This window comes from Porcisia hertigi, chromosome 28 (genome assembly GCF_017918235.1).
Source record: "Porcisia hertigi strain C119 chromosome 28, whole genome shotgun sequence".
In the NCBI taxonomy this organism is placed as follows: Eukaryota; Euglenozoa; class Kinetoplastea; order Trypanosomatida; family Trypanosomatidae; genus Porcisia; species Porcisia hertigi.
The window spans coordinates 1,196,503-1,208,807 of record NC_090587.1 but is presented as its reverse complement, the minus strand read 5'-3'; the positions used below and the strand labels follow the sequence as shown (position 1 = coordinate 1,208,807).

Genomic DNA, 12,305 nt, shown 5'->3' with positions numbered 1-12,305 from the left:
CGGTTACGACTCCGCTGCTGCAGTCGTGAAGGGTGGAGAGAGGGGGGGGGGAACTAGGGTCGGCCCACGGTGCTGCATGTACACCACGGGGGGGGGGGGTGATGGCGTAGTAAACGCATAAAGAAAACTGTCAAGTGCTAACGACACCCGTCGGTTGTTGTTGGGGGGGGGGTGCATAGACGCACCGGAGCGGCCCATTCTTTTATTTTTCAGTTTTGTTTTTATGATACGATGTGTGAGGTGCGCCAACCGCATTTTTCTTTCCCCCTCCTACCCTCTCTGTGCCTCTCTCTCTAAGCCTCTGTGTGTGTGTGTGTATGAGAGGGGGGGGGGAGGCGGGTACTTCAGTGTGTGGGCGTGATCTTCTGCTAGTAGCATTGACCGCGGGCAGAGAATCACATACCCACCACCGTATCGAAGTTACCCACGCTACACACACACACACACACACAAACACACAGTAGTACCTAAGCAAGAACAACGCCACGACTGCCCACCACAGCGCACATACGAATCAGTGTGGTCAGAAGCATTAGTGCGCCCATCTGATGAGACGCAGCGACGGGGATGCTCACCGTCGACATCACTGTCCACATGCCAAGCCCGACCTGAAGCAACAGGGCCGTATTCACAAACATAAGATGGCGGACGACAGATGGCGGAATGAAGCCGCGACGCCGCGACGCGGCCACGTTCAGTCCAGTGATTGTCAGGAAGGTCACGCCAGCCATGATGCGGTGAATCGTCTGCACCATCGCGTGGTTCTCAAAGAAATTGCGCCACGTTGGCTCAAGGGCGAATAGATGGTCAGGAGGGGGGACGATGCCGCCCGCCATCCAGGGGAAGTCGTCGTTGTACAGGAGCCCCGCATCGAGCCCTGCCACAAAGGCTCCTGACATAGCCGTTAGGAACATCATGCTGAAGGACAAACGTGACCATAGCCGCACACTGGCCACTTGGGGGAAGGGTGCCATGATCGGCATTTTCAGACCGTAGCCCATGCGCAGCATGAAGGAGTAGATGGTGAAAGCCAGAATGAGATGGGCGGCGAGGCGGTAGGCGGACACCGTGACCTTCCTACGCTCCTCGAGCAGCTTGTTGTCAAGGCCACTTTGGACCATGTACCACCCCATGAACCCTTGCGCCCCGCCTAGGCCCAGGATGCCTACAAGGCCGGCCAGGAACTTGGCGTTGCCTTTGAAGTAGCCGCGGCTGGCGTAGTAGAGCAGTGGGCCGCCAAAGACGAGGCCGAGGCTGCGGGCGAGCGCGCGGTGCGCCCACTCCCAAAAAAAGATGAACTGGAACTCCTTCAGCGTCATGTCCGGCTTCTGCTTGTACTCGGGAAACTCTTGGTAGTGGCGGAACTCCTTGTCCCACTCCTCGCTCGTCAGCGGCGGGCGCACACCGCTGATTGGCTTCCACTCCACCAAAGACAGCCCGCTCTCTGTCAGACGCGTCACGCCGCCAAACCAAACAACGCCACCCACGCATGCCGCGCTGATGTACAGCCAGTGAGCAACGGAGCGGTTGTGAGGCGAAGCCACCCAGGGTCTGGCAGAGGCGGCGGCCTCATCTGCGGCGGAGAAGTGAGCCTTGATTGCCCTAAAGCGCACGGAACACCGCTGTGCCCAGCACGTGCCGAACCGCAATGACCACCCACGAGCTGCGATGGGTGCCGCCACCTTGATGGGGTAGCGGTCACTGAACCGCTGCATGTTTGGCGGAGGTCCAGCGAATAACTAGATCGCGTATAGAAGCAAAAAGGAGTTGAGTCAAAAGGACGCGGTGGGTACGCGTCAGGCGCTGGTGGTGCCGCTGCAGCGATGCGTGGTGGTAGTGGAGGGAGGGGGAAGGGAGGGGGGAGGGATCGCCAACGATATCGGAAGGAGAGGAAGAGGTGCATGCGTCTATATGTATGTGCTTGGGGGAGGAGGAGGCAAGCCCCCTTGAAATAAAGATCAGAGACCAACCACTTCACCCGGTGTGCGTATACGTCACAAAAAGTACAGCGATGTGAACGATGGAAAGAAGAACACGGGGGGGCAAAAAAAAGCACGCGCGCGGGAAGTTCGAGAGTGGCCTGTTGTCGACACCCAGTCTAGCAGATTTGCATCACACGTTGGCACTAGAAAGGCCTAGGCGAGAGAAACGAGGACCTGCATGTGCTTCGCACATCTTATGCACGCACCCTCTTCAGGCACGAGCACGTGTGTAAGCATCACGGCTGGGGCAGCCAAATCGGTGAAAGACAAATGTGTTTACCCCGCCATGGGTGACTGATCTCTGTCAGCGCCCCCGCGCCCTACCGGCAGCAAAAAGTGCACCCGACGGAAAGACATCGTACAAAGCACCCACAAGAGCTATCACAACTGCAGCAGCAGCTGTTGTGAAAGAAGAACGGACAGGAAAGGTGGCAGGGGAGGTTCAGCAAGGCGAATGTGTAGGCGAGAGCCAGACGAGCGCGAAGCAAAGAGAGCGGATACGCGACAGCATCGCAGAGACTTCCGCGCCACCACAATCATCATCTGTATGAAGAATATACAGACGAGTTACCCCCCTCACCCCCCCCTCAACACATACACATATACACACACACACATGCACACCATGCCGAAACACGCTGATACATTCGCCCGGTGCCAGCAGTCTCTCGACCTCCCCGACCAGCCTCTGGTCGTCGTTTGTGCTCTATCACAGGAAGTACTCAGGTGGGGGCTGCTTCGCGAGATGGCCGCGCACATCGGCTGTGGCTGCGGTGAAGTATACAACATTCCGATCCGTCTTGGAATGCTCGGCCACTTCGAGAATGGAGGCGACGTTACCGCACCGGTAGCAGTAGTTTGGAGCAGACCACACTGTGCAGCAGTTGCCGTCGAACATCGACTTGTAGCCCTCCAATACGAGTTGGTGTGCACGCGCTATGAGACTGAGGCCGTTTCGGTGGTTGAAGCTCTTGGCGACATCGCCACCAAAGACAAAACCGGCGCCGCGCTGGCTAACGCTCCACCCCTCAATGTCCTCCGGGTCCGACCAAAGCAAGTCGCTCATAGGACCCTCGTGCGGTACCTCTTGCTTGCGGTCCAGCACGCGCACCTCATCAAGTGTGCCGATCTGCGGACTAAGGCCTCCGTGCACACAGAAGATGTCCTCCTCGACTACGGCACCGAGCGGCATGTAGTCGAACAACTCTGTACACAGCCGCCACACGTTGGCACAGCCGTATTTGCGGTAGCACTCATCATAGAACCCGTAAACTTGTGTTATCTGCCGCGACTCGTGATTGCCCCGCAACAGCGTGATACGATCGGGGTAACGTGCCTTCAGCAGCAGTAGCAACAGTAGCGTCTCCACACTGTGGTAGCCGCGATCGACGTAGTCGCCCATGAACACATACGACGTATCCGGCACTCGCCCCCCCTTGCTGAAAAGCTCCAACAAGTCGTAAAATTGGCCATGTATGTCGCCGCACAGTGTGACGGGGGCGTAGATGATCTCTATGTTACCCTCCTCCAGCATGAGATCCTTGCAGCGACTACACAGCTGTACAACCTGCTCCTCCGTCAGGAGCTTCCCCTCGTACATAGCCTCTAGTTGCTGGTTCAAATCACTCGACATGGTTCCCCTCCAATACCGAATACGGGAAGTGGGGGGAGGGGGGTTGTGTGTGTGTGTAAGGAAGGAAGGGAGGGAGGACGGAAGCGAGTACGCACGTGCGACTGGTCAGGCACACTTCTTGAGTCCAGGCTGCGATGCCCCGCACTTTTATGTGAGTAGAAATGCGTATAAGGGGATTGTGGGGGACTAGTATATGTTTAAAAAAAAAAAGGAATCACGACCTCGGCGGTTTGCAGGCAGACACGTTTCTACTGTTGCCGTCTCTCCATATCTGGGTATCACATACACACATATATACACACACGTGAAATGACGCAGTGACCGAGGATAAATAAGGGGAGAGAAGGGGGGCCGACAGCAGTAATACAAATGTGAGGAGATGAGCCCTTCGCATTGGGGAGAGAAGCATGATGATCAGCGGCGGCATATATGTATATACAGTAAACGGTCATAGTGTGACCAGGGGAGTTGAGGGTAGAGTGTGCATTATCCCTTGTGTCACACTATAGTATAATGTGAGCCAGGGGCAATGCTCCGCACTTTGATGGGGAGACGTCGCCTCTGTACTGCATGACATACAATCCGTTGTGCGCGTGTACAAACTGGGGGAAAACCAACTCCGAGGCACATGTACGAGGAGGAGGGGAAGCGGGGAAGGAGGAAGGGAGAAGAGAGAAGAGAGAGGAGGGCAACGACCGACCTTTACGCACTGCACTGGCCTACGACGTAGTTCGCAGTATGATAGAGGTGCTGTTCACGCAGTGCCGCTCATTCGGCGGGGGGTTTCGGAAGCCCTCATTCCGGAAAATATGGCCGAGGTGGCTGTTGCACGCGTTGCACACAATCTCAACACGGCGGCCGTCCTGGTCCGGCTGTTCGCGCACTCGCTTTGGGATACAGTCGTAGAAGCCGGGCCAGCCACAGCCACACGCAAATTTCATAGAGGAGTGATAGAGTGGCGTCTTACATGCAGCACAGACGTATTCCCCGTCATCGAAGACGTTGTCGTATGTCCCGCCCACCGGGTCAGTCCCCTTCTCGCGCAGAATGTGGTACTCTTGTGGTGTGAGCAGTCGCCTCCACTCGGCATCGCCCACATCCTTGGACCCATCCTTCTCCAGCGGTCCGGCGCAGTTTGTCACCGGTGCGGACATGCTCCCATGGAACGAGCGACGTGGATGCAGAGCAGCGGCAACGATGCCGTCAACGCAGCCGCACGCCTTGAGAAGTACAGACGAAAGGGTACCGTTCAACAAAGTGATGCGGGGGGGGGGGTGCCCGTACCAACGCAGAGTGGCCATGAACGGGATGCACAGCAATATGTCTTACTTCGAAGGAAACCGTACAGCTGTGGCGGTGGAGCAATGAGGATTCCTTTAGGCACAAGGGTTTGCGAGGAGAGGGTGGGACAAGATGTCAATACAAGCACCTGGTAATGAATGGAGTGAAGAGCGCAAGACAACGAATGATAGAGGTAGCAAGACGAAGATGTGCGCCACTATGACGCAAGGCAGGGTCAGAAGGCTTTTGTAATGCCCGTGCGTTTAATGCGGGGGAACAAGCGCTCTCCGCAGTCTTTCTTGTGTTTTTTTTTCTCCTGTCGAACTTACGAGTCAACAAGTCAGCACTTTCCGTGACAAAAAAAAGGAAAAAGAGAGGACGAACACGTCAATCAATGAAAATTTGAAGAAAATATATACGAGAAAGACCACACGGCACAACGCGCGCGATATCCCCTCTGCCCACTGCGGAGGATATCCCACGCAAATACACACACACACACGCACAGGCACGCGCGCGCGGCTGTGTAAGTGTATACCTCAACTTATATTTGTGTGTGTGTGTGTGTGTGCGTGTGCGTGTGCGTGTGTAGCTGCACTGCAGGACAAAGTCCCACAGCGGACCTTGAACAGCACACCAGCACGTGCGCGTGCACAGAGAGATGGAAACCCCTGACAGGCCACCCCACTCGCACGGCAACTTGCGGATCGGGAAGAGGAAGGGGGTAGTACAGCGCCCAACAAAGAAAAATATAAAAACAAGAACGACAACGATGTCTCAAAGGCAAAGGTACAGTCGCAATGTACCAGAGGTGACGCGATAGGGTCAGGAATCGATAGAGCGACTAGGGAAAGACACGGCAGGTGGAAAGGACGGAGAGAGGGACCCACAGCGCCTGCCGCGCGCGGACACGTCTGTGGTGAAGGCTCAACTTCAGGACCGCAAGGTGACGGGGCGGGCAGCAGTGTGTGGAGCAGGCCGCTGATCCGCGCAGCCCCGCCCGGTTCTACTCTGCCCGACGTCTCAACTCAAGGGAGAAGACATGGAGGAAAGAGGAAAATAAAATCGCAGAGGGCGACGCAAAAAAAGTGAACACAGGAGACGAAAAAAAAGACGTCAATCGAAATGAAATAATGAAAAAAGTAACGTCCGCTGGCACGGCACGGGGGAGGGGAAGAAGGAAAGAAGGAAAGAAGGAAAGAAGGAAAGAGGGGGGGGCGTTAGTATCAGAGGGGGCGGGGTCACAACAATGAGGCGCGCAAGTTGCACGCACTCGAACACATCCGCCACGCACTCAACTTACGGCTTACCCGCGGCCGCAGCCAGGGAGACGATGCGCAACAAAAGAGAATAGTGGTGAAGACGCGCGGCGCGCGCGCAGAGGTGCACGCACGCACGCCAACACCACATACCCTCCAGCGTCACCCCACGTAATGCCGCGTGCACGCGGGAAGCGCATTAGTCAACAAAAAAATCAATACAAGGTCAGTCGAACGCTCAAAGAGGAGGCGTGAGGAGAGGTCGCCGACCATGTACGCAGCTCCACGGCGGCATTACATGCGCTCATGCTCTACATGGTCTGGCGCCATAGACTTGTCGCTGCGTACCGAGCTGGGCAGACTGCCATCACCGCGCCGCCGCACCATCAGCATGATCAGTACCGTTGCCAAAACGGAAAACAGTCCGCCAAGGCAGAACGTAGCGATCGCAATGCCGGCAGCTGCGCCGCCAGCCACGCCAGTCATCTGCACCGTAACAGGCTCGGCACCGCCGCCCGGCACTCGGCAATCCGCAGATGCACACCTGCAGCGCAAATCCGGTGCGGACAACACGTAACCGGACTCACATGCATACGCGGGGCACACCGCGCGGTACCGCGAGCACGACGCAGACAGTGCCACGGCGCTGGTCTGCTCCGCCGCACCCGTCGGGCAGCTCAGCACAGCGGAGGTCTCCGCGTCCAGCAGGCACATCCCGCGCGGGTCCGTCCCTGCCGTCCCTGCAACGTAGCGCCGGAAGTCCTCCAGTGGGCACAGGTTGTCCTCAGCAGCGTAGCTCGTCCCGTCGCTGCGCCGGCAGTGCAGCTTCCACTTTGAGTCCCACGAAAAAGTGAAGCCCGTGTCAGGCGACTGGCCGGGCCAACCACGCAGCACGCGCACACCATGTTCGCCGGTGGTCGCACTTTTCACGAGCTCAAGCACAAACGTCTGCGCGTATGTGGGCTGCATCGCGTACACGCTGCTGTCACCCAGTGTACCCCACACGGCGGCCACAGAAATATCGTGGCCGCTGTAGTGCATCACCTTGAACTTGTTGCGGTCTGCCACAAAATCATCGATGTTTGTCAGCACCTGTTGCAGAAACAGCTGCCCGCGCCCGCCCTGCTGCACCGACAAGGTGTTGCTGGGATCGTAGTACCACATGTAGCGGAACCACGCGGCCACGATCGCATGCAAATCATCGTACCGGGCGGCTGCAGCGGCTGGCAACTCGCCCACAGAGCGCTTGGCAGCCGCAATATCGAACAGCGTAACAACGCACATCATACGCCTTGCGTAGTCTGAGCAGTAGTCCTCACTCCAGAGCACTTTACCGAGATCCCTTAGCACCGCCCAGTCGGGGAAGTAGCGATCAACCACAGGGTTCATACGTGCCACTTGAGCGGCCTCCGCGTGCATCGCATAGAGGTCTACCCACGGCTGTGAAAACGTGAACAACATCATGTCCTCATCCGTCGGTACGGTGTGAATGGCGGGGATCAGCCGGCTCGTGTCCGGAAACATCCCAGCAAGGAACAGCTCTGCGCTCTGCAGCGTGCGCAGCACATCCGTTGAGCGCGACGCCACAACGTCGAGGTCGTAGCCCTGCGAGGGCAGGAAGGGCTCGTCCACCACCGTCAAGTCCGTGGTGTAGCGCTCACGCAGGAAGCTGCCCACGTTCCGCATCATCGTCTCGCCCTCAGGGTTGAGATACCCGCACGGCGTTGAGCCGCAGATATCCGTTATGTTGTGGGATGGCGCCGCCGAGCGCGAACCGTGGCGGTGCAGCACTTGCACCTGCTGTAGCACCCATTCCACACTGCAGCGCGAGGGAGCTGGCACACATGCAACAACCAGCAGCGCCGTCGCTGTCACCAACACGCACAGTCGGTGCACGCGGCGTGGCAGCTGTGAGCTCCAGACAACAGGCATCAGGGTTTGCGCTGCGGAACGGGGAACGAGGAAAAAAAAAGATAAAAAGAGCGGAGATGGGGCAGTGTCAGTGGTGGGTAGTGAGAAAACTCGGGGAAGGGGCTGAAGGGCGTTTTGCTTTATCTGCGCGAATCCATGCAGACGTGTGTGTGTGTGTGTGTGGGGGAGGGATAGGGGTAGGGGGGGGTGAATGAGATAGGTGCAGTGGAAGTAGAAGGGAGGCCGCGGGGCAGGGGGAGGGGGAGGGGGAGGGGGGGGGCACAGACCCACTCGTTGTTGACCAACTGTTTGCCCTCGCCTCCAGCGAACCAAAGAGCCGATCCACGCGCGTGGACGTACACATGGAGATGGGTTGTATTCGACAGCGGTGTTGTGGTCCAGACGAGTCAACCCTATTTTTTTGTTATCCGGGAGTACAATTGTTATGCCTGATGCCCTTTTTTCCGCTGTACGATGTTGAAGAGATTTTGCCTTCCCTCGTCTCCCAACGCAGATCTTAGCTCGCTCGAGACCGGGTGACGTGTCTTCGCAATTCACTAGGAAGAGAAACATACAATGTATATACGTGTGTGTATACGTATCTGGAAGTCAAGTGCGAAGGAAGCCTATGGGGGAGGAGGAGGAGGAGGAGAGGGGAGGGGAGGGGAGGGGAGAGGAGGGGAGGGGAGGGCATTCATGGGAGTGAGCGGGTCTCCAAAACAAGGGGCATATATGATATTACAGGAAAAGTTGGACAACAAAAGCAGTAGAAGAAAACGAAGGTGAGGAAGGAAAAGGAGGAGGGGCGGTAGAAAGAGAGTTGTGATGGTCAAGCAACGGCGCGTGTGTGTCACAACACACATAGTTGGCAGTGAAGAACCACGTTTCGTACAAGGCGAGGGGGGGGGGGGAGGGGGGGCTATCCGGCTGCGCGCCCATTCGCAATAGAGAATTTGTAGGGGGAGAGAGAGGGTGGATGGCATTAACTGTTGAGGGAATGCTAGAGCCTCCGTACACGGCAGCATGAACGTCAACATACACGCGAGACTTTCGCTGGCGAAGACTGTGGGTTTTTTTTCTTTCACAAAAAACTATCATATAGATGACGGTGATCATCTACCGCCTCTTCAGCGCAGCACGCTTCAGTGGCTTTTTCAGCTGCTTTCGCGGGGGCGGCAGTGGTGGTGGTGCCACATCCTCCACGTCCTCCTCGTCACCGTCCTCATGAACAGCTTCTGCCGCTCCCTCCACTGTGTCTTCGTCCCACCTCGCAGCACCGCGGTGGCCATGGACGTCGCGGCGCCGCTGACTGGATCCCGCATCCCAGGAGTCGTGCCGGACGGGCCGCATGGCCCCGCCCTTCTTCGGCGGCGCTGGGCGGCTCTGCTTCGCCACTGGTTTTCCACGCAGTTTTGCAACGGGTAGAGGGGTGACGTCGTCGTCGTCGTCGTCTCCGGCGACATCGTTGGCGTTCTCAACGTTGCTGTCATACTCCACAGGAGTGTCGTCGTCATCGTCCGCCTGCGCAGACGCTCGACCTTTTTTAGGTGCAACGCGCCCAGCTCGTTGCTTGCGGCTGTTGGCACCAGTGTTACGTGAAAGGGGCACAATGGCACTCTTCCCAGTCCTCCTTTCTGTCATGCTGTTGTGGGCATGCATCCTGCGTGCAGCTACCGCTGCACTTGATTTGAGCGGCACGCGTTCCTCACCCTCCTCCTCGTTCTCCTCATCTATGTCCTCCGCGGTACCATCCTCCTCAGCGACCACAGCCTCGTCCTCTGACGCGTCTTGTGCCTCCTCTTCCTCCTCCAGCTCTGCGGGGTAACGCCTGTGGCCTGCCAGGGGGCGTTTGCCGTAGAACGATGGCTTGGCCTCCAGGATGGGGGAGTGACCCTTGGACGTCGAGGTAGTCGGGGTCGAGCCGCGCCTACGCTTTTTAGGGGACGCCGTCACCGCAAGCTCTCCCTCTTCAGCCTCATCAACAGCAGCGGGTGTCATTGACACCGTCTCCTCGTCCGCCTCCGCATCCACCGCAGCTGCCGCCTCACCCTCGTCGTCGTCGTCGGCGGCCTCGACTGTGGGAGTCACTGCCCGCGCTGATTTTTTCGCCAGCCGAGAACGATTTAGTGAGCGGCGGTGCTCCACCGTGTCGTCATCCTCCCCGCCAACCGTGCCACCCTCGGCGCTGCTGCCTGGTGACACGGCTCTGCTAGTGGCTCTGGGTATCGTGGTCGCTGAAGCACTTCCCTTGTCAGCTGTGGAGGCTCGAACATCACGAATCGCACTCGCCCGGGTCGCCAGCTTAGGCCGTGCAGCAACGACAGCAGCACGCGCCGTAGCCACCCCTTCCCCACGGTCTGACGTCTCCGAAGGGGCAGCACGTTTGTGTGCTTTGGTAGGCGGACTGCCCACGGCTGCTGGGGTGAGGTTCGTTGAAACAAGGCGTGCGTTGTCACCGTACTTTCGGCGTGGGTAAAGCTCTTGCAGCCTCTTTTCCTGCTTTGAAGTGCGCCACCACGCATCCCCCCGTCGTCAGGAGTGGCGGGTTCACCCAAGACATCATCATCAACCGTCGCCTCTGTACTGCATGACATACAATCCGTTGTGCGCGTGTACAAACTGGGGGAAAACCAACTCCGAGGCACATGTACGAGGAGGAGGGGAAGCGGGGAAGGAGGAAGGGAGAAGAGAGAGGAGGGCAACGACCGACCTTTACGCACTGCACTGGCCTACGACGTAGTTCGCAGTATGATAGAGGTGCTGTTCACGCAGTGCCGCTCATTCGGCGGGGGGTTTCGGAAGCCCTCATTCCGGAAAATATGGCCGAGGTGGCTGTTGCACGCGTTGCACACAATCTCAACACGGCGGCCGTCCTGGTCCGGCTGTTCGCGCACTCGCTTTGGGATACAGTCGTAGAAGCCGGGCCAGCCACAGCCACACGCGAATTTCATAGAGGAGTGATAGAGTGGCGTCTTACATGCAGCACAGACGTATTCCCCGTCATCGAAGACGTTGTCGTATGTCCCGCCCACCGGGTCAGTCCCCTTCTCGCGCAGAATGTGGTACTCTTGTGGTGTGAGCAGTCGCCTCCACTCGGCATCGCCCACATCCTTGGACCCATCCTTCTCCAGCGGTCCGGCGCAGTTTGTCACCGGTGCGGACATGCTCCCATGGAACGAGCGACGTGGATGCAGAGCAGCGGCAACGATGCCGTCAACGCAGCCGCACGCCTTGAGAAGTACAGACGAGAGGGTACCGTTCAACAAAGTGATGCGGGGGTGCCCGTACCAACGCAGAGTGGCCATGAACGGGATGCACAGCAATATGTCTTACTTCGAAGGAAACCGTACAGCTGTGGCGGTGGAGCAATGAGGATTCCTTTAGGCACAAGGGTTTGCGAGGAGAGGGTGGGACAAGATGTCAATACAAGCACCTGGTAATGAATGGAGTGAAGAGCGCAAGACAACGAATGATAGAGGTAGCAAGACGAAGATGTGCGCCACTATGACGCAAGGCCGGGTCAGAAGGCTTTTGTAATGCCCGTGCGTTTAATGCGGGGGAACAAGCGCTCTCCGCACTCTTTCTTGTGTTTTTTTTTCTCCTGTCGAACTTACGAGTCAACAAGTCAACACTTTCCGTGACAAAAAAAAAGGAAAAAGAGAGGACGAACACGTCAATCAATGAAAATTTGAGGAAAATATATACGAGAAAGACCACACGGCACAACGCGCGCGATATCCCCTCTGCCCACTGCGGAGGATATCCCACGCAAATACACACACACACACACACGCACAGGCACGCGCGCGCGGCTGTGTAAGTGTATACCTCAACTTATATTTGTGTGTGTGTGTGTGTGTGTGCGTGTGCGTGTGTAGCTGCACTGCAGGACAAAGTCCCACAGCGGACCTTGAACAGCACACCAGCACGTGCGCGTGCACAGAGAGATGGAAACCCCTGACAGGCCACCCCACTCGCACGGCAACTTGCGGATCGGGAAGAGGAAGGGGGTGGTACAGCGCCCAACAAAGAAAAATATAAAAACAAGAACGACAACGATGTCTCAAAGGCAAAGGTACAGTCGCAATGTACCAGAGGTGACGCGATAGGGTCAGGAATCGATAGAGCGACTAGGGAAAGACACGGCAGGTGGAAAGGACGGGGAGAGGGACCCACAGCGCCTGCCGCGCGCGGACACGTCTGTGGTGAAGGCTCAACTTCAGGACCGCAAGGTGACGG

At 57.5% G+C, this 12,305-nt stretch overlaps 4 protein-coding genes across 4 annotated transcripts; all 4 read right to left on the bottom strand.

Moving 5' to 3' along the window:
* Positions 1–467: 467 nt before the first annotated feature.
* On the bottom strand, positions 468–1,715 carry JKF63_03698 (uncharacterized protein; the record flags this gene model as incomplete). The annotated part of the gene is made up of 1 exon (XM_067899697.1): positions 468–1,715. The coding sequence occupies one exon, from the start codon at positions 1,713–1,715 to the stop codon at positions 468–470; it is 1,248 nt and encodes a 415-aa protein (XP_067755936.1).
* Positions 1,716–4,334: 2,619 nt separating this feature from the next.
* Positions 4,335–4,916, bottom strand: JKF63_03696 (uncharacterized protein; the record flags this gene model as incomplete). Its single annotated transcript, XM_067899696.1, has 1 exon — positions 4,335–4,916. One exon carries the CDS (start codon positions 4,914–4,916, stop codon positions 4,335–4,337), a length of 582 nt encoding a protein of 193 aa, XP_067755935.1.
* Positions 4,917–6,449: 1,533 nt separating this feature from the next.
* Positions 6,450–8,087, bottom strand: JKF63_03695 (uncharacterized protein; the record flags this gene model as incomplete). The annotated part of the gene is made up of 1 exon (XM_067899695.1): positions 6,450–8,087. One exon carries the CDS (start codon positions 8,085–8,087, stop codon positions 6,450–6,452), a length of 1,638 nt encoding a protein of 545 aa, XP_067755934.1.
* A 2,708-nt stretch (positions 8,088–10,795) lies between these two features.
* Positions 10,796–11,371, bottom strand: JKF63_03694 (uncharacterized protein; the record flags this gene model as incomplete). Its single annotated transcript, XM_067899694.1, has 1 exon — positions 10,796–11,371. The coding sequence occupies one exon, from the start codon at positions 11,369–11,371 to the stop codon at positions 10,796–10,798; it is 576 nt and encodes a 191-aa protein (XP_067755933.1).
* Positions 11,372–12,305: the final 934 nt, after the last annotated feature.